The 23,053-nt window shown below is 38.5% G+C and overlaps 1 protein-coding gene across 1 annotated transcript in view; it reads right to left on the minus strand.

Moving 5' to 3' along the window:
- LOC105487604 (thrombospondin type 1 domain containing 4) overlaps nt 1–23,053 on the minus strand; it is a 688,191-nt gene that overhangs the window by 626,352 nt on the left and 38,786 nt on the right. The window contains exon 3 of the mRNA XM_011751093.2: nt 22,161–22,230. Within this exon, the coding sequence (XP_011749395.2) occupies nt 22,161–22,230 (70 nt within the window). The remainder of the gene's footprint in view (nt 1–22,160; nt 22,231–23,053) is intronic.

Below are 23,053 nucleotides of genomic sequence, written 5' to 3' on the forward strand. Positions count from 1 at the left end.
AACATCACAGGAGGAAAAAGACACCACATTTTCCAGTGCCAACATATTTTGAACAATATTCAATACAATATAATTCCAGTAAAGGCCCTTTAAATTAGGTATAATCTTTTTCCACCCGAAGATCTTTATATTTGGCTTATATGGAATCCTGTATCTGGGAAGGAGCTGAGCGTGTATTAAAAGTGACCACTATTTGCTTAGAGAATTAACAGTTTTAAAGAGGTTACTCTTAGGGAAATACAGGCTTTAGGAAACCTGCTGCCAGCAACGTAAACTCTGTGGCCAATGGGTTTAGCTCAAAGGTTTTAATGCAATTTAAAAGGTCAGTTTATGCCTCATGGGAGACTTATCAGTTAGCAGAAGCTCAAGGTCAGCCTAAAGGCAGGGAAGAAATGGGTTTAGTATTCAGCATAGGGAGAACCAAAAAATAGGGTTTGGAGAGCGGGTGAGTCTCAGTGACATTACTACCATGAAAACAAAACAAAACAACAAACGAAACTACTTCCATCACATTTCAGGTCAGCGTGAGGGTAATCTAATGACAGACAGTTGTATATGACCAGGATGGAATGTAGGAGCCTAAATCTAACTAGAGCAGAAACAGGGGACGGTCCAAGGAGCAAGCCGCCACTTTCTAGAGACCAAGGGAGATGGTGCCATGTGAGCAGATGGGAGGATATGCATCACTGGGGTTCAGAACTTTGCAGCCAGATGCCTGGGTTTAAATCCATGCTTCTGCTGCTTAGTAGCAGTGGATTTAATGTCTCTATGCTGAGGTCTCCTCATCTACGAAATTGCGACAAAAATATCTGCCTTAGATGGCAAATGTGAAAAATTAACAGGCCAATCCTTATACAGTGCTTAGCCCAGGGTCTGGGATATGGTGAGCATTCGATCAACATTAACCATCTGTGTCACTCTTAACAAGGGCAAGGGGCATGGAGAACCTGGACCAAGGACCATACTGCCCCATCTCACACAGCAAGATTTCCCAAGTGTGAGATTTTGGGACACCTGCTTCTTCTCCGTAGTGATAAGCAGTAAATTCCTTAAGCTACAAGGGCTGGGAGGCTTGTCTTCAAGGGCAGCCACAATCAGAAGTCCGAAGAAGGCTATGTGCTTTCTTCCTCTTTCCAGAAAAGCGCAAGATTGAGAAGGGGGAGAATACTTTAAAGAGGAGCCCCTCCTACTACAGAGACCTCAGTATAACAGCAGAAATGACCCTGTGCCTCCAAACATGTGGTTCAAGAGGCAGATCTAACACGACTCTTCAAACTCTTCATACTTTCAGATTGTGTGGGTTTCTGTGAAGCAGGTAAACTCAAGAATAAGAGAAATATTCCAGGCTTCAAAAACAAGCCCAGGGAGAAGAGAAGATGACAACATGTAACCAGCAGCCGCCTTAGAATGCAGGGGGCAGCCACAGTGCCGCCTCTGCAGGAGGATTTACCAGTTTAAATAGGTGGTTCTCAAAACCGCAGGCAATTTTGTCCACAGAGGGACATTTCGCAAAGTCTGGGACATGTTTTGCTTGTCACAACTGAAAGAGTTTCTTACTGGCATCTATTGGGTAGAGACCATGGATGCTGCTAAACTTCTAACAGGACAATCCCACAAGAAATAAATTATCTGGTCCACAAAACCAACAGTTTCAAGGCTGGGGAACTCTGATGTGGATAAATCAGGCCTGGGTAGACAGTACCCATGACATTAGAAGGAAAGTGCCTTGAGAAGAAACATGTTTGGGTACCCAGCTTTAAAGAGGTTAGTCTTAGGGAAACTGATGTGCCAACAAGGTAAATACCATGGCCTGGCATTTGTTGCAGCAACAACAGTAAAAACACCACCTACATAGTATTTACTATGAGTCAAACAATATTCTAAACCCCTTATCTGTAACTCATGCAATTCTCAAGACAACCTATGTGATGGGTACTATTATCACCCTCATTTTATAGATGAGGAAACTGAGGCACTGGATCTTGCCCAAGGTTTAGAATTACTAAGCAGCAGAACTGAGGTATTAACCAGGGAATCTGGCTTCAGAGTCTGCTCTGGTTTCGCTGTGTCCCCATCCAAATCTCATCCTAAACTGTAGCTCTCATAATTTCCACATGTCGTGGGAGGGTCTGAGTGGGAGGTAACTGAATCATGGGGCAGTTTCCCCATACTGTTCTCGTGGTAGTGAATTAAGTCTCACAAGATCTGATGGTTTTACAAATGGGATTTCCCCTGCACAAGCTCTCTCTTGCCTGCTGCCATGTAAGGCATTCCTTTGTTCCTGCTTTGCCTTCCGCCATGATTGGGAGACCTCCCCAACCATGTGGAACTGTGAGTCAATCAAACCTCTTTCCTTTATAAATTAGCCAGTCTCAGGTATGTCTTCATTATTAGCATGAGAACAGACTAATACAGAGTCCAGGTTCACAGGGTAGGCACTTGATACATGTATGATGAGTTAATGGGGAAAAGTAAATGGACATGGCTATAAGCAAAAGCATGCATCAAATGTATTTAAAAAAAACAAAGAGAATACAATTAGGAACAAAAGGACATTGACTTCTGCTCTGTTTCTCCAAACTAACCAAGGAGTGTGCATCCCTGGTAGGGAAGGAAGACAGCTGATATGGGAAGGCTCCACTTGCCAAATTCCTACGTCATCAAAAATCAGATCACATCATCACTGGGAGGAAAAGATAGACCACTAACATACAAAGACAGTGCCCAGAAGACTGTGCTATGATTCATTTTGTTCCCCAAAGACTAAGATTTGTGGCCTAAGTGATAAGTTATTCTGTCTGTCAAAACTTTGTTTTAACTGTAATCTGGCCTGGAAACATAACATAGTGGGGAATTTAGAAGTTATTTAAAAAACACCTTTTTATGGTTTGGGTTTTGTGTGTATAAGTGTGGGAGGGAATGGAAATTTTGAGAAAAAAATTAAAGTACATAAAATACTCATTTTTTCTTAGAACTATTTATAGTCCTAAAGTCACTGTGTTACGGTTGAAATGCACAAAAATATCTACTCTGTATAACTTGGGTTTATTTATAAGAAGACCACATTTAAGATATGGGTATCAGAGTAGAGTTTGTTCAGACACTAATAACAAATTTATAATGTATTTATTTTTCAATATTGCTATAAATTGAATGACAAGCTTCCAAAGGAAGGAATTTTTACTCTCAGATTGTGTAGGTTTCTGTGAAGCAGGCAAACTCTAGAACAAGAGAAACATTCATATATAGAAAAACTAAGGTTTTTTTTGCCTTTGAACTTAGTAGTGATTAAACACTAAAAAGAGTTATTTAAGAAATCAGGGCAGAGGGGGTGTTACAGAGAAGGAACACTCAAAAGTCAATGTGTATCGTTTTTGCCATAAAAAATGGGTGCCGGTAGCCCCAGTTTTCCTCGTGTCTCCAGCTTACATCATCCCCAGTGTCCGCTTCCTCTGATGGTCTCTCAACATCTTCTGCAAACAGAATCTGTGACCCAAGATTTTTTTAGGTCTCATATTTCATTTCTTGATTTGGAGCTCACCCACCAGGGAACAACTCCTTTCACAATCTAGAGATGGAGGGATGTGAAGGAGGCAAGAGTTAACAATAGGAGTCAGGCAGATCTGCCTTGGTGGAAGAGGAATCATTATGGCTTCTTTCTGGTCTTCCTGTCACCAGGTTAACACTAGGATGGCCAGGACCAAGACTCCTCCACAGGAGACAGTTGGTAGATACCACTAGGATGGGAGAATGAAATACCAATTAAAGTCAAGTCAGCCAAAGTTGGGGATGGCAAAGAGGGACTCTGTCCACAGTGGAGAAGGCCATAAGCATTGGTAGAGATGTTCCTTCTATGTTCCACTTTATGCCTCCAACTCATGGGTACAAGCATACTCAGAAACAAGTCAGAAATTTGAAGGGGAATCCCGGCCCTAAACAAAGAAGAGGCTAAGATGCCAGGACTATACCATTATTCCCAAACTAAAAGCCTGAAGATGTTCTCCTTCTGCAACATGGTAAAGGGCTTTCCAAACACAGACACAAAGTTTTAAGCTTATTGCTCCATTTTTAATAGAAGTAAGTTAGATTTTTTCTGCTGTTGACTTTGAATCCAAGAAATTTAGAGCAGCATGAATTAGTGAACACTGAAATTCTTTTCTTAATAAGGTCTTTTTACTCCAATTTCTTTATTTTTTCATGAGTAGAAATGCTCTTAATTTTTCAGCAGCAGTCAGTTATATTTATGCCATTAGAAACAGAAGGCTTGACAAACACCAGCTGGAAGAGACACAGTGTCTGCTTTAGAATCAGCTTCCAATTCTGTAGGGGTTCTGGGCTGGACACTCTCAAATGAGAGTACGCCTTATGCTATTCTTTAAAAAGCATCTTTGTTTTCTGGTCACCCCCAAGGGGCAATCTCATGCTGTTCCAGAGACTTTTATTGCCATTTCAGTACTGGCATTTGATTCACTGCATTGTCTTCTTCCTCCTTTTCCTCCTCTTATTTTTTTTTAATTGAGGTATAACATACATAAAGTTCATAAAGTATGCTCACTGTAAATGTATGAATTCTTATACTTTTAAGACCCATGTAATCCCCACCCTGGTCAAGATTTAGAATATTTCCAACACCCTGGAAGGTTCCCTCATGCCCCTCACTATTCAATAGCCACCCTCACCCCCTGTTGGTATCCAATATTCTGATTTTATTTTCATCAAAAACTATCTTTGTCTATTCTTGAACTAAATATACATGGAATGATACTGTACATACTTTTGCATCTGGCTTCTTATTGCCAATATAATGGCTCTGAAATTATTTTGGTTGTTGCTCATATCAGTAGTTCATTTTAAACAGTTTCATTGAGGTATAATTGACACATAATCAATTATACATATTGGAAGTGTACAATTTGATAAGTTTTCTCATATGTAGTCACCCATGAAACCACCACCACAATCAGATAACGCACATATCCATCACCCAAAAGTTTTTGTATCCGTTGGTAATCCTCATTTCTTCCCTTACCCTCATCCCTCCTAAACACTGAACATCTTTTTATGTGCTTATTGACCATTTGTATATCTTCTTTGGAGAAATGTCTATTCAAGTACTTTGCTCATTTATGAATCATGCTGTTTGCTTTGCTGTTGTTGAATTTTAGAAGTTCTCTATACACTCTGGATATCAATCCCTTATCAGCTATATGATTTGCAAATACTTTCTTCCATTCTGTGGGTTGCCTTTATACTCTGTTGATAGTGTCTTTTTGAGGCACAAAATTTTAATATTCATGAAGTCCAGTTGGCCATTTTTCTTTTGTTCCTGGTGCCTTTGGTGTCATATCCAAGAAATCACTGCCAAAACCAATATCATGAAGATTTTGCTCTACGTTTTCTTCTAAGAGTTTTATAGTTTCAGGTTTTACATTGAGATATTTGATCCACTTTGAATTAATTTTTATACATGATGTCTTTTCCCATTGAATGGTCTTGGCACCATCGTCAAAAATCATTTGATCATATATTCTAGGGTTTAATTCTGGGCTCTCTATTCTATTCCATTGATCTCCATGTCTGTCTTTATGCCAGTGTCACACTGTTTTGATTACTATAGCTCTGCAGTAAGTTTTGAAATCAGAAAGTATGAGTCCTCCAACTTTGTTATTTTTTCAAGATTACTTTGACTATTTGGGGTCCTTTGAGACTCCATATAAATTTCAGAATGGCTTTTTTCTATTTCTTTCAAATAGAAAATTGTCCATATATATGTATAAAAATCAATTGTCCATATATATATGTGTGTGTGTGTATGGGTCTATTTTTATGCTCTATTCTATTCCATTATCTATTTGCCTATCTTTACCCCAGTAACAACTGGGATTTTGAAAGGAATTGCATTAAATCCATAGATTGTTTTGCATAGTACTGATATCTTAACAATATTAAGTTTTCCAATTCATGAACATGGGATGTCTTTATACTTATTTATGTCTTCTTTAATTTCTTTCAGCAATGCTTTGTAGTTTTCATTGTACAAGTTTTTCACCTCCTTGATTAAGTTAATTGCCAAGTTCTTTATTCTTTTGATGCTATTGTAAGTAGAATTGTTTACTTGATTTGCTTTTCAGATTGATCTTTTTAGTGTACAGAAATGCAATTGATTTTTGTATGTTGACCTTGTATCCTGCTACTTTGGTGAATTCATTTATTAGTTCTAACAATCTTTTTGTGGATATTTTAGGGTTCTACATATAAGATCATATCATCTGTGAAGAGAAAAAGTATTCCTTCTTCATTTCCAATTTGGAAGCCTTTTATTTCTTTTTCTTGCCTAATTGCTTTTCCTAGAACTTCCAGTTCTGTATTAAATAGAAGTGGCAAAAGTGGGCATCCTTATTTTGTTCTTGCTTTCACCATTGAGTATGATGTTCACCGTAGGTTTTTCTTATACGGTCTTTATTATGTTGGAGTAATTTCCTTCTATTCTTAGGTTGTTAAGTCTGAGTTAGTTTTTGTATATTGTACAAGACATGGATTGAAGTTCACATTTTTGTTAAAAAGGCTACTTTTCTCCTTTATAAAAAATCAATTGTCTACATATATATATATGTATAGGACTATTTTCATGCTCTATTCTATTCCATTATCTATTTGCTTATCTTTACACCAGTAACATGCTATCTTGATTACTGGAGCTAATAATATATAGATTACAGAGTACAAGTCTTGCAATTTTCTTCTTCTTTTTAAAATTTGTTTTGGCTATTCTAGGGCTTCTACATTTTCATAAGAATTTTTAATCAGTTTGTCAATTTATATTAAAAGTCTGCTAAGAATTTTATTGGAATTGTGTTAAATCTATAGGTCAATTTAAAGAGAATGGTTATCATAACAATATTGAGTTTCTTGACCCATAAACATCGTACATTTATCCATTTATTTGATTTTTTTTTTTTTTTTTTTTTGAGACTGAGTTTCACTCTGTCACCCAGGCTGGAGTGTAGTGGCACGATCTTGGCTTACTGCAACCTCTGCCTCCCAGGTTCAGTAATTCCCTTGCCTCAGCCTACTGAGTAGCTGGGATTACAGGCGTGTGCCACCACACCCTGCTAATTTTTGTACTTTTAGTAGAGATGGGGTTTTGCTATTGTTGGCCAGGCTGGTCTCGAACTCCTGACCTCAGGTGATCCACCCACTTCAGCCTCCCAAAGTGCTGGGATTACAGGCGATATTTGAATATTTTTAGGATTCCATTTTATTTCATTTCTGGCATATAAGTTAAAATGCTTTATTTTGTCACTTTGATGGCTGTTTTAGGGTTTATAAACTTACATCTTTAACTTATCACAGTATACCTTCAAGTAACGTGATACCATTTTACATGCATCATAATAAGAACCTTATAATATCATACTTCCTTTTATGATAGTCTTCCAATTCATGAACATGGCGTGTCTTTATACTTATTTATGACTTCTTTAATTTCTTTTAGCAATGCTTTGTAGTTTTCATTGTACAAGTTTTTCACCTCCTTAATTTATCCTTTTCTGGCATTTATACTATTACTGTCATACATAATTTACTTATACATATATTATAAACTCTACAACAGATGAGTATTATTTGTATTTAAAGAGTCAATCTTTAAAAGATGCTTAATTTAGGAGAAATTTTTAAAATATAGTTACCTATGTAGTTATCATTTTTGGTGCAGTTATTCCTTTGAGAAGATCCATATTTCCATCTGATATTTTCCTTCTGCCTAAAGAACTTCCTTCAACAATTCTTATGGGGCAGGTGTAGTGTAGCATTTGTATGTCTGAAAATGTATTTTACCTTCATTTTTAAAAGATATTTTTGCTGGGTATGAGATTTTAGGTTAACAATTTTATTCTTTTAGTACTTTAAATATGTTGCTTCACTTGCATGAATGACAGGAGGCAGAGAATTTACTGTCATTCTTAACTTTGTTCCCATGTATGTAATATGTCTATTTTTCCTAAGGGCTTTTAAAATTTTTTTCTGTATCGGTGGTCTTGAGCAATTTGATTATGATGTGACTTGATGCCATTTTTTTTTCATGTTTCTAGTACTTGGAGTTTGTTGACATTCTTGGATTTATAGTTTTCATCAAGTTTGGAAACTTTTCTATTATTTCTTCAAATATTTTTTCTGTCACCCCTATCTCTTCTCCTTTTGGTACTCTAATTGCCCATATATTAGCCAACCTGAAGTAGTCCCAGAGTTCACTGATGCTCTGTTCATCTTTTTTGAATTCTATTTTTCCTTTTTATATTTCACTTTGGAGAGTTTCTGCTGTAATATCTTCAAGTTCACTTGTTTTTTTCTTCTGCAATGTCTAATCTGCCATTAATCCCATCCAGTATATTTTTCATCTCAGATCTTGTCATTTTCATCTCAAGAAGTTAGATTTGGGTGTCTTTTTAACATCTTCCATGCTTCTACTTAACTTTATGAATATATGGAATACGGTTTTAGTAATTTTTAATATCTTTGTTTCCATATTCTAAAATATGTGCCAGTTCTGAATTGCTTTCAATTGAGTGATTATTCTCCTCATTATGGGGAATAATGTTAATATTTTTTGCTTCTGTGCAAGCCTGGTAATCTTTGACTAAATGCTAGACATCTTGAATTGTACCTTGTTGGGTGCTGGATATTTTTATATTCCCATACTTTGTGCTAGGATACAGTTAAGTTATTTAGAAACAGATTAATCATTTCAGTATAGATGTTATAATTTATTAGATCCAGAGCAGGACACAGTCTAGGGTTAACTATTCCCCCAATACTGAGGGGAAAGCTTCCTGAGTATTCTATTTAATGCCTCCTGGATTATGAGTTTTTAAAGTATGCCTAGTGGGAACAGTCACTGTTCTTGGTCCTGAATGAATGTTGGGCACTGTTCTTTTTCATTCTCTTGGAAGATTCTTTCCTCAACCTCAGATTGCTTCCTCAAATGTGTGTGCTGATCACTCGTATGCTGCATCCTTATGGAGGATCTCCTGCAGAGCTCCATAGTCTTCTGTCTGTGTAGTTCTCTCCTCTCTGGTACTCTGTCCTGCTGTCCTGCAGACCATCATCACTTGGTCTTGCTGGACTCTTTTTTTTTTTTTTTTTCCTAGACAAAGTCTCACTCTGTTGCCCAGTGAGATCTCGGTTGACTGCAACCTCTGCCTCCTGGGTTCAAGAGATTCTCCCGCTTCAGCCTCCCGAGTAGCTGGGATTACAGGCACTCACCATTGTGCCTGGCTAACATTTGTACTTTTGGTAGAGATGGGGTTTCACCATGTTGGCCAGTCTGGTCTTGAACTCCTGACCTCAGGTGATCCACCTGCCTTGGCCTCCCAAAGTGCTGGGATTACAGGCTTGAGCCACCATGCCCAGCCATCTTGCTGGACTCTTTTAAGTCTATCCCCTTAACTCAATATGTCTAATAGGTTCTGCCTAGCATACCCCTCCCTGCAGCAAGACTAGGAAACTCCCAAGGCAGTAAGCTGGGGACATTTTATGACTTAATTCATTTATTTTCTATCTCTGAGTGATAACTATCTTTTGTTGTCTAAAGTTCCAGGTTTTGAAAAACATTATTTCATATATGTTATCTGGGTATTTTTGGTTGTTTCAAGTGAGAAGGTAAATCCAATCCCTGCTGCTTTATCTTGGCTAGAAACAAGTTATTTTCTCTTTACTGTTGTTTGGTTTTCTCTTGTATAAACATACTATAATGTATTTCTCCATTCTCTTATTGACAGACTTTTGGGTTATTTCCAGTTTGCAGTTATTGTAAATGAAACTCCTATGAACATTGTTATCCATATGTTTTGGTGGATATATGTCCATATTTATCTTGGCTAAATACCTAGGAATACCGTAGCCAGATCATAGCATGGGCAATGTTTAGCTTTAAGATACAATGACAGTTTTTCAAAGTGGTTTACCATTTAAACTCCCACCAGCAGTGTATGAAAGTTCCAATTGCTCCCTATCCTCACCAACACTTGGTAGTGTTTTTCATTTCAGCCATTCTGATAGTGTCACACTGAGATTTTAATTTGTAGTTACCTAAGGACTAATGATTTTGATTGACTACCTTTTCATATGCTTAGCAGCTATTTGGATATCCCCTCATATGAACTGTCTGTTTAAGCCATTTAAACTGAATGGCTTAACTTTTTCTTAATGATCTGTAGGGGTTCTTTATATATTCTGAATAAAAATCTCTTACCAAATATATTGTTGTAATGTCTTTACCCTGTCCATGGTTTATCTTTTCACTCTTTTTATGATGTGTTTCCATTTTTAAACATCCTCAACTCAAATGTAGTACAATTCTTTTATGGTTACTGATTTTTTTTTTTTTTTTTTTTTTTGGTTACTGACTTTTGTATCTTGTTTAAGAACCTTTGCCTACCTGAAATTATGAAGCTATTCTCATCTGTTTTCCTCTAGGTGCATTACTGTTTTTTCCTTTCTTCCTATTGAATATAGAAGCAATAATTTGAGTTTTATGTAACCTGAAACCTTTTCCCTTCTATAGGCTTTCTGCTCAACATCCAACTGCAAGACATTGTCAAGGGGCAATCTAAAGTCACTAGTTGCACATCCTACTGCATTAATAGTGCCTGTAACCCATCACGAGGTCCTCCGCTGTTCGCATTGTGACTTGCTTATCGGTTAGCAAGACAAATATTTTACCTCACCCTTATTTCATTCTGCAGTATCTCTGTTCTCTTAGAGTTTCTATAAATAACAGTTTAAAACAGCAGTTCCCCTTGGCTGGTGGCTGTGACAATGAGATTTTGGTTCCTCTAGTTTTCATTGTTTCTAAATTCTCTATAATAAATATAAGTATTTTTAATTTAAAAAGTTAACAAAAAAAGTTTGAGCAGTGTGATTAAAGTGTATGTATGATTTTTCATATGTGGAACTAAAAAATACAATGTCTCACAATCTTTTCTGCATACAGTATGTTGACCATACACATTATGACTTGTAAAACAACTTGTTCGTGGAGTGTCTGCTGGGCAGACAGTAGAACAGTTCATTAATTTTAAAGCATTCTACGATCGACATATTTTCCCTTACCAATAACTTATTGTTTTATTAAAGTCTTGCTCAAGTTTTTTCCTACTCTTGGTTTCACTTTATCCACAAATGAAGCCACAGAAAGTTTTAAAAATATAGTCATTTGCCAAGTATCTTTAATTAATTGCCAAGAATGGAAGTGGAACAGCTCTTTGTGATACTGTTCATATTGCAGGAACATGAGGACGACTTCTAGGCAGAAACATCTGGAAAGAGCTACTTAAACTCTGCATCAGGGTCCTCTTTTCCTGCACTGTTATGGGACAGTTTTTGCAAAGATGTATCAAGTCACCCAAGCAGCATGTGGAAATGCATAGTTTACTTGACAGCATTTACAAATTATGTCTTTTCCTCAGAATAACTTACACTGTAGAAATGCTTCCATATGCTAAAGTTGGACACACCATTGTGCTGAGAAAAAAAAGTGATGTCTTTTAGTGGCAGTTTTCATATACATACTAAACTACAGTGTATACAAATTAATAATGTTGTCTCTTAAGAATTTACCATAAATGGTTTTCTAATTCTTTATGCCCCAGCTGTCTGCTAAAGACTGCAAGTAGATTTTGCCACAAAACAATGGGTCAGCAAAAATTCAATTATGATTATCTAATTAATGAAAACAATTTGATCACAATCATAAGTCTCATGCTTTGATGAAAAAAATACTTTTTCCCAAAATCTTCTGTGTTTCTTAAAGTCCCAGGAGCAGAAAATTTCCAACTTCAAATTCCAAAACATGTATACTTGCAGTTAACGCCTTTCTATCCTGACTTTAGAGCAAGAGTTGGCAAACTGTGTCCCATGGGCCAAATCTGGCTCACCACCTGTTTTTGTAAATAAAGTTTTATTGGAACACAGCCATGCTTATTCATTTACACATTGTCTATGGCTGCCTTTGTGCTGCAAAAGCACAATTGAAGAATTGTGACAGACTTTATAGCACAGAAAGCCTAAAATGTTCACAACAACCCTTTATTTAAAAACATGTTGACTCCTGTTTTAATAAGCATTTCCTCATTTCACATCCTGCAGGAAAAAATGGATGTTACTACTGCTAGTACTGCTTCTGCTGCCAAGTTTTTGAGCACATAACCAGGATGACAGCCACAGTTCCACAAAGCTCTGATAAAACATCAAAAAGAAACTCACCACCAAGGAAAGCAGTGAGTCCTTTCTTGTCTTGAGTGAATGGCAATGATCTTGGTGGCCAAGATAACAAGTACACATATTTATTATATTCAAAAACTATTCTAAAATGTATGTTCTCTATATAAAGTAATCTCCACATGATTCTGAGGAAAAGGTTTAATCTATCTTTCTACTACAAAGTTCTTAATACTACTTTGACAAGGAGGTACTATATCCCAAGATGTGATACTTCTTGCTCAGTTTTTAAATTAAACATTCTAGAGTAACTTATAGAGTGATGTCAGCATGATGGCCAACCAGAGTTGCATGACACAAAAAGGTACCAAAACAATAAATAAACTATGCTTTGACTGGAATTACTAATGAATTACACTGGAAAGTGCCGGGGGAGCAACAAAATTTCTATAGAGCACGGAAGCGCAGGATAGCACCGCAGAGAGGGAAATGAGATACCCTCCCTCTGCCATATGCTATCCCCCACCAGGATCAGCTCAGAGCCAGGGAAACTTCTTCTCACGGGGAAAAAGTAAGCTGGAATCCTTCGCCCCGTCACCTCCACAGACAGGAACAGTCATTGCTATAAAAGGGTCTCCCGGTACTTACAGGACCAGAAACCTGCGTGGAGAGTTACTGGGAGTTCATGTGGCTGCATTGCCCCAGAACAGGAACCACTTTGGCATTCCTACCCCCATGACCTAACCTGCTACAGCATGGTGCCATCTTGAAACTTGACCCATTGCTGGAGTGCATCTTGTGTTGGGGGTCAGTAGCCACCAATCCCCTCCATCTCTGAGGTTCCACCGTCATTCCACTACATTCATAAGGGTGCCTGCAGCACCAATACGCCAGCTGCCCAGAGCCTAGGCCCAAAGGAACAACCAAGACCACAATATCTGAATTCATCAGGTACCCTATTCCCCAGGGAAACAAGCAAACCTTCACAGTGGGGAAGCCCTGTGAAGTCACCCAGCTCATGTGCTCTCACACCCATCATAACAGCCAGCTTGAAAGTGGCTCTACCCACTGGTGAGATCCTGGCACAGCTGCCCAGCCACCTCTGGTCCAATAGCTGGCCTAGAGATGTCTCACCTCCCTCTCCCTGCAGAGAAAGCACCACGTAACCACTCAGGCCCCCCTCCACATACCCTTGGCCTGACAGCTTGACTGGAGGTAGCCCAGAAAGAGCCCCATGCAGCCATGCAGCACACCACACCACAACTCAACAGCCAGTGCAGCAGTGGCTCTACCTTCCTGGAAAGCCCACCAAACAGCCTGCTGGCCCACCACACCCACATGTGCTCAGCCTGACAAGCAACCTGGCACCCCCACTGCCAGCAAACCTGCACCACTGCATCACAAATTCCTACAGCCTAGGCCATTGAGAAAATTACAGACACCACAGATGAGGATCACAGTTGAAAAATCTGTACAGAGACCATGTTACTGAATCCACCCAGAACCAAAGTCAACATACCATTCCTGACCAACACCTCAGGATCCATCTGCAGGGCAAAGGCTCTTCCTACGAAAGTTAATCCATAAAATTACAAAAATGACTGTTTTACTAGATGCACAGACATCAACATAGGGATACAAGAAACATGAAAAAGCAAGGAAATATTGTATCCCTAAAGGAGCATAATGAGTCTTCATTAACTGACCCCAAAGAAAAGGATATTTATGAAATGCCCAAAAAGCAATTCAAAATAATGATTTTAAGGAAACTCAGTAAGATACAAAAGAATACAGACAAACAAGTCAATGAAATCAGGAAAACAATTCATAAGCTGAATTAGAAATTCAATAAAGAAACAGATATATAAAAAAGAACCAAATAAATCATAGAGCTAATGAATTCAATGAATGAATTAAAAAATACAATTAAGAGCTTCAACAACAGACCAGATCAAGCAGAAGAAAGAATTTCTGAACTTGAAGGCAAGCCTTTTGAAATAACCCAGTCGGAAGGGAAAAAAGAAATAAGAATTAACAAGAACAAAGAAAGCACATGGGACTTACGAGACACCATTAAGGGAACAAATATTTGCATTATAGGACTTCAGAAAGAGAAGAAACGGAGAAAGGCACGGGAAATTGATTTAACCACAGCAACAATACTCTCTAAGTCTTGGGAGAGATGTAGACATCCATATTCAGGAAGGTCAAATGTCTTTAGTGAGATTCAACTCCCAAAAATCCTCTCTGAGGCACATTACAAACAAACTGCCAAAAGTCAAAGACAGAATTCTAAAAGCTTCAAGAGAAAAACATCAAGTTACATATAAGTTACATGTAAGAGTATCTCCATTAGACTACCAGCAGATTTTTTTTTAGCAGAAACCTTGCAGGCCAGGAGAGAATGAAATGATCTATTCAAAGTGTTGAAAGAAGAACAAACTGTCAACCAGCTAAGAATACTATTTCCAGCAAAGCTGGTTTTCAGAAATGAAGAAGAAATAAAGGTCTTCCCAGACAAGCAAAAACTGAGAGAATTCATCGAGAAATCCTTATGGAATTGCTATAGCTGGAAACAGAAAGACAATAATTACCATGATGAAAACATGTGAAAATACAAAACCCGTCTGGGTAAATCCATAGTCATACTCTGAATACCCTAGTCCTGTAATGGTGTTATGAAAATCTTTCAGTTCTCTAATATGAAGGTTTAAAGCCAAAAAAAGTCAAAAACATCAACAACTGCAATTAGTGGCTGAGGAATATACAAAAGATATAGATGTAAATTAAGGCAACCAATACACAAATTGAGGGTGAAGGAAAAATGTAAAGTACTTTAATGCAACTAAAGTTAAGTTGTTTTAAGCTTGAAATAGTCTATTATAACTGTTTATGCAACCCCCATGGTAACCACAAAGAAAGAAATTACAACAGATACACAAATAAACATGAGAAAAGAAACAAAGCTTAGCACCACAGAAACCCACTAAACCACACATGTAAACAAGCAAGGAAGAAAGAAACAAAGGATCTTCAAAATAACCAGGAAACAATTAACAAAATGGCAGAAAACCTTACCTATCAATAACAACCTTGAATGTAAATGGATTAAATGCTCTAATTTAAAAAAATAGAGTGGCTGAATGGATTAAAAAAAAAACAAGATCCAACTATATGGTGCCTAAAAGAAACTCACCTCGCCATTAAAGACAAATACAGACTGAAAGTGAAGAGGTAGAAAAACATATTCCATGCAAACGGAAACCAAAGGCAAGCAGGAGCAGCCATTCTTACATGAAATAGACTTGAAATCCAAAACTGTAAAAAGAAGGTCATTATACAATGATAAAGGGGTCACTTCAATAAGAGGATATAACAATTATAAATATGTATGCACCCAACACTGGAGCATCTAAATATATAAAGCAAATATTATTATATCAATATTAGAGATAGACTGCAATACAATGGTAGAAGGGGTCTTCAACACCCCACTTTCAACAACAGACAGATCACCCAGACAGACAATCAACAAAGAAAAGCTGGACTTAGACTGCACCATAGACCAAATGGACCTAACAGATAATTACGGAACATTCCATGCAAGAGATGCAGAATACACATTCTTCTCAATTGCACATGGAACATTCCCCAGTTAGATCACATGTCAGGTCACAAAACAAGTCTTAACAAATTTAAAAAGATAATGTAACATGTATCTTTTCACACCACCATGGAGTAAAACTAGAAATCAACCAGAAAATCTTTGAAAACCTTACAAATACATGAACATTAAACAACATGCTTCTACATAACCAGTAGAAGAAATTAAAAGGGAAATTTAAAAATTCCTTCAGACAAGCAAGAATGGTTAATAGGTTTTTTGGTGCTTTTCTCCATTACCTCCTGTAACTCCTACTTCAAAAAACAAGAAAGATTTCTAATAAATAATTTAACCATGAACCTCAAGAACAAACTAAACCCAAAATTGGTAGAAGGAAGGAAATAATAAAGCTCAGAGTAGAAATGAACGAAAGACACACACAGACACAAATTAAAGATCAAAAAATAAAGAGTTCGTGTTTTGAAACGGCGAACAAAATTGACAAACTTTAGGTACACTAACTAAGAAAAAAAAAGAGAAAAGACTCAAATAAATAAAATCAGGTATGAAAAACGAGACATGACAACTGATAAACAGAAAAAGACTATTATGAACAACTATACAATAAATTTAAGGACACAGAAGAAATGGATAAATTCCTGGACATATACAACCTACCAAGATTAAATTATGAAAAGACAGGAAATCTGAAGAGATCGATAGCATGTAAGGAAGTTGAATCAGTAATAAAATGTCTTTAATCAAAATAAAACCCAGGACCAGATGGCTTCACTGCTCTATTCTACAAACAATTTAAAGAAGAACCAATACCAATTCTCTTCAAACTATTCCAGAAAATTGAAGAAGGGGAAACACTTCTAAATTCATTTTACAAGACCAGCATTATCCTGATTCCAAAACCAGACAAGGATACAACAAAAAAAGAAAACTATAAGCCAATATTTCTGATGAACATAGATGCAAAAATTCTCAAAAACACACTAGCAAACTGAATTCAATAGCATAGTATAAAGATTATTCACTAATATCAAATGAGATTCATCCCAGGGATGGAAGGATGATTCGACATATGTAAATCAATACATGTGACACACCACATGAACAAAAAGAAAGACAAAAATCATATGATCATTTCAAAAGATGCAGAAAAAGCAACTGACAAAATTCAACATTCCTTCATGATAATAACTGTCAACAAATTAAGTATAGAAGGTATGTACCATAACACAATAAAGGTCATATATGACAAAGCCACAGCTAACATTATACTGGATAATGTATACTGAATAGTATAAATTATATTAACATTATACTGAGCAAAGCTTTCACCTTTTCCTCTAAGAACAGGAACAAGGTAAGGATGCCCACCTTCACCACCCTAATCAACACAGGGAATCCTAGCCAGAGTAATTAGGCAAGAGAAAAAAATAAAGGGCATCCAAATTGGAAAGAAGGAAATCATATTGTCCCTGTTTGCAATGACACAATCTTACATACAGAAAACTCTAAAGACTCTACCAAAAAACTCTTAGAACTAATTAATTCAGTAAAGTCAGAGGACACAAAAAATCAAAATTCAAAAATCAGTAGCATTTCCGTATGCTAACTACAAACTATCTGAAAAAGAAATCGAGAAAATTATTCCAATTACAATAGTATACACAAACTAAAATAAGATACCTAGGAATAAACTTAAGTAAGGAGGTAAAAGATCTCTACATTGAAAACTTTAAAAACAATGGAATAATATCCCATGTTCATAGATTGGAAGAATTAATATTGTTAAAATGGTCATGCAAGCCAAAGCAATTTACAGATTTAATGCAGTTCTTATCAAAATAATAATGACATTATTCACAGAAACTGAAAAAATAATCCTAAAATTCATATGGAACCACAAAAGACCCAAAATAGCCACAGTAATCCTGAGCAAAAGGAAGCATCACACTACCTGACTTCAAAATATACTACACATCTGCAGTAACCAAAGCAGCATGCTACTGGCATGAAACAGACACACAGGCCAATGGAACAGAATAGAGAGGCCAGAAATGAATTCACACACCACCTGGCAACAAAGCTGCCAGGAACACATATTGAGGAAAAGACAATCTCTTCAATAAATAATGCTGGGAAAACTAGATATCCACCTGAGAAGAAGAGACTAGACCCCTACCTACTAAGACCAACTAAAAATGGATTAAAGATTCAATACAAAACCCAAAATTATGAAACTACTAGAATAAAACATAAGGGAAATGGTTTATGACACTGGGCTGAGCAAGGATTTTAGAAATAAGATCTCAAAAGCACAGGAAACAAAAGCAAAGATAAACAAATGGAATGACATCAAACTTTGCTTCTGCACGGCAATGGAAACAGTGAAGTGAGGGGGTGTAAATTTCCACAATAAACTGAAAAGACAACGTACAGAATGGGAGAAAATACTTGCAACTATACATCTGACAAGGAGCTAATATCCGGAATATATAAGGAACTTAAATAACTCAACATCGAAAATAAAACAAAACAAAACAAAACAAAAAAAAACAACTCAACAATCTGATTAAATAGGCAAATGATCTGAATAGACATTTATCAAAAGAAGACATACAAATGACCAAAAAATATATTTTCAAAGGCTCAACATCACTAATCATCAGGGAAATGCAAATCAAAACCACAGTGAGATACCACCTCCCTCCAGTTAGAACAGCTATTATCAAAACGACAAAAGAAAACAAGTGTTGGCCAGGTGCGGTGGCTCCTGCCTGTAATCCCAACACTTTGGAAGGCTGAGGTGGGTGGATCACCTGAGGTCAGGATTTCAAGACCAGCCTGATCAACATGGAGAAACCCTGTCTCTACTAAAAATACAAAATTAGCCAGATGTGGTGGTACATGCCTGTAATCCCAGCCACTCAGGAGGCTGAGGCAGGAGAATCACTTGAGCCCAGGAGGCGGAGGTTGCAGTGAGTTGAGATCGCGCCACTGCACTCCAGCCCGGAAAGGCAATGCAAGACTCCATCAAAAAAATAAATAAATAAATAAAGATAAAAGATAAAACAAGTGTTTGGTAAGGATATGGAAGAAAACGAGCACTTACATACTGTTGGTGGGACTGTAAATTAGTACAGCCACCATGGACAACATTAGGAGGCTCCTTAATAAACTAAAAATAGAACCACCATAGGATCCAGCAATCCCACTATTGCATATATATCCAAAGGAAATGAAATCAGAATGTTCAAGAAACATCTGTGCCCCTATGTTTACTGCAGCACTATTCACATTAACCAAAGTATGGATTCAGTCCAAGTGTCCAACAACAAATGAACAGCAAAGAAAATGTGGTGTATATATACACAATGGAAATATTATTTGGCCATTAAAAAGAATGAAATCTTTTCATTTGGGACAACATGGATGGACCTGGAGGTTATTATGTTTAAAGTGAAATAAGCTGGACACAGAAAGACAAATATCACAGATCTCACTCATATGTGGAATCTGAAAAAAAAAAAAAAGAGTTGATATAGAAGCAGAAACGAGAACAGAGGTTACCAGAGACTGAGGAGAAGAGGGGAAAGAAAAGAGGGGAGAGTGGGGAGAGGTTGGTCAATGGGTACAAAGTTACCAAAGACAGGGGGAGTAAGTTCTGGTGTTCTATTACACAGTAGCTTGATGATGGTTAACGGTAAGGTATTATATATGACAAAATAGCTAGAAGAGAGGCTTTTCAATGTTCTCACCACAAAAAAAAAAAAAAGATAAGTGCATGAGGTGACTAGAATGCTAAATACCCTGATTTGATCATTATATAATACACATGTATTGAAACACCAAATTGTATGCATAAATCTGTACAATTACTACATCAATTAAAAAATTTTAATGATAAAATAACTTATAAATCTTTTTTTCCCCATTTCTCAGAGCAAACACTTGAAGAAAGATGAGAGTGATACCTATTTGGGGACCTTTTGTTCAGGTTACTCACATATCATTCAGGTTAACTTGAAAAATTACAGGAGACAGCAAAGTACATTGATCGTGTATAAGGTATTTTCAGTTATGATAGCCTATTTGAGCAACAACAACAAAAGGAACACAGTAAATTGATTCAACTGTTAGTATTAACAAACCTGATAATTCTAAACATTAATAAATAATATAACTTCATAATAAAAGTAGGCAGTTGTCCTTTCTGAGTCCTGATATTATGAATAGAGATGATGTAGCAGAGTAAGTAGGGTGGGGGGGGGGGGTGGTGCAAATTTCCAGGTGAATCCAGTGAAATGATGCTTAGACCTTGGCCAGGTTTTCCATTCAGTCAGTCATTCAACAAGGATTTTATTGAGCACCTACAACATGCCAGGCTCTATTCTAGGAGCTGGGAATAGGGCCATGAACAAGACCAGTAAGTTCCTACTTTCATGGAGCTGACATCCTAGTAGGAGATACAGTACAGTAGAGGTTTATACCTGGTCCAGAAAAACAGATTGAAACAGAAAATAAATTAGACTATAATCAGATAAAAGCACGAAGAACTGCTCCCAAGAAGGGTCATGTTTAGCCAAATATGTGCGCACACTCTTTTTTCTTGGCCCCCTTCTGTCCTGAATTTCCCCTATGAAAACCTTCTCTCAGGCCGGTGCAGTGGCTCACGCCTATAATCCCAGCACTTTGGGAGGCCGAGGTGGGTGGATCAATCACCTGATTGAGGTCAGGAGTTCGAGACTAGCCTGCCAACATGGTGAAACCCCGTCTCTACTGTTAAAACAAAAAAAAAGCAGCTGGGTGTGGTGGCGCAGGCCTGTAATCTCAGCTACTCGGGAGGATGAGGCAGAAGAATCACTTGAACCTGGGAGGCAGAGGTTGCAGTGAGCCGAGATCGTGCCATTGCACTCCAGCCTGGGTGACAAGAGCGAAACTCCATCTCAAAAACAAAGAAAAAGAAAAGAAAAGCCTCTCTCAGGAAAGGAGTCAACCAACTTGGTCACACTTGGATACAAATAACTGATCTCTTCTCAGGAGTCTGAATTTGATTCCAGGTAGACAGGAGGAGCTCCTAGGTAGCAGGAAGGGCTTCTAGGGACTTTCTAAGAGTCCTGTCATGCATTGTTTCTAAGGAAACATTGATCAAGGACCTGCTCAGTTGTAGGGCAGCACTAGGCTTATTCAGGCAATGGTGGATGGTTCATTTACTATAAAACACACAAAGCCTGAAGGGAAGTGTATGCAATACTGTCCATTTGCTCCTTTAGATGCTGTCTACCCTTCTCCACCCAGTCCTGTGGCCTAGGAGGCTGGCCTTTGGGGACTGCATCAAAGCCTTCTTATCTTCTGTCTTCTGCTCGGTTTGGCCAAAGGGAGTCACCAACAGGAAATGAGGGGTGAGAGGAAAGAGAAGGTGAGGTTCTTATTTCGCAGTTCCATCCCTGCCTGGCCATCAGTTGGCAGTGACTGTGTCCCTCTACTGAAGATCATGACTCCCTGTCAGGGGGTTCTCTTGCATAGCAACAGCCACAGCTACAGCTGCAGCTCTATCCCTGCCCTTGACCTTGAAGGTGCCCCAAGAGAGGGTAAAAGCTCCATACTGGTCTCCTCCACTTCCAAGTGGGTTCCTTAAGCCCTGCCCATGCCTTTGTAGAGTGCTCTCACTGACCTCTCAGCTGTCCATTGTAGCGAACACATGTTGCAAAGCTGCCATTGCTCTCAAATCAGAGACCGACTCCAGGCGCCAGCTTCACATTTTAAGCTCCATGATAGGGTTCGGATCTGTGTCCCCACCCAAATCTCATGTCCAATTGTAATCTCCAATGTTGGAGGCGGGGCCTGGTGGAAGGTGATTGGATCATAGGGATGGTTCCTCATGGTTTAACACTATCCCCCTCGGTGCAGTCATGGCAAAAATGAGTTCTCGTGAGATCTGGTTGTTTAAAAGTGTATGGCACCTCCCCGTTCTCTCTCTTGCTTCTTCTCCAGCCATGTGAAGTGCTGTTCCCACTTTGTCTTCCATAATAATTGTAAGCTTCCTGAGGCCTCCACAGAAGCCACGCAGATGGCCAGCATCATGCTTCCTGTACAGCCTGCGGAACTGTGGGCCAATAAAACCTCTTTGTAAATTTCCCACTCTCAGGTATTTCTTTATAGCAATGCGAGAACAGAATAGTACACTCCACATTCTGTAAATTGTGCTTCCTTTCAGGATCAGTGGTGACTCACCTTCAAATAGAACAAAGTTCAGGGCAGTGACCAGAGTGACCCTAGCCTCTTGGGCAGAGAAGAAAACCTCTGGATGGCCATGGCTTACCTTCCTGTGTTGAGTGGAGGACTGTGGGCACACGAACTGGAATCCAAGCAGCAGGAGGGAACCCAGGACACTGAAAAGGGAAAATAGCAACAGGCAAGATGGTGAGTATGTTCCAGGCAACAGCACCCAGTGGAAGGCAGCATCACCATCTCATCAGTGGATGGGGGGGAACAGCCCAACCCAGGCCCTGGGACATGACCCAGTGAAGACACAAAGTGTCGGCCCCATAGGAGGGAGGCAGCATGGTGCTGTGGCAAGGCATGGTATGGGGCAGGTGTGGGATCACATCCCAGCCTTCCTGCTTACCCACAGGGGTGTTCTAGGTCAGAGCTTTAACCTCTCTAAGTCTCAGTCTCCTCCCCCGAAAAATGGGGATAACAACAGGAACTGGAACTGGCTCAGAGGTTCAGGGGAGAACTGAGTAAGAGGATGCACCATGCCTGGCAGAGGGAGTGCTAGTGCAGCCCACATGCGGTCCTTCACGGGTGGTAGGCTCAGGGAAACGTGTGGCCTTTGAGCCTGCCAGAGAAGTTCCTCTCCTTACAGCTCATGCTTTCCTGGGAACCATTCCTCTGCCTCTTTCCAGCCTTTTGATGTCACATATGTTCTCCATGGGTGGGATTAGCTGTGCTAAGCCTCACTGTCACCAGCCCTGATTAGGGAATGTCATCAAATAAAGAGGAGGTGGGGAAAAAGGAGCCGGCTGAGACAGCAGAGTGTGCTGGAGAAGGCATGGAGCCAGGCTAGAATCCCAGCTCCATCATTCCCATCTGGGTGATCTCGGGTCAGTTAGCATTTCCATGCCTCAAACATTCTCACCTTCTGTGAGGATCATTGAATATGACAGAGGTAAAACAATTGGCATGGTTAGTAAGTTAAGAAGGTGAGGGAAG

This window comes from Macaca nemestrina, chromosome 7 (assembly GCF_043159975.1).
Source record: "Macaca nemestrina isolate mMacNem1 chromosome 7, mMacNem.hap1, whole genome shotgun sequence".
NCBI lineage: Eukaryota > Metazoa > Chordata > Mammalia > Primates > Cercopithecidae > Macaca > Macaca nemestrina.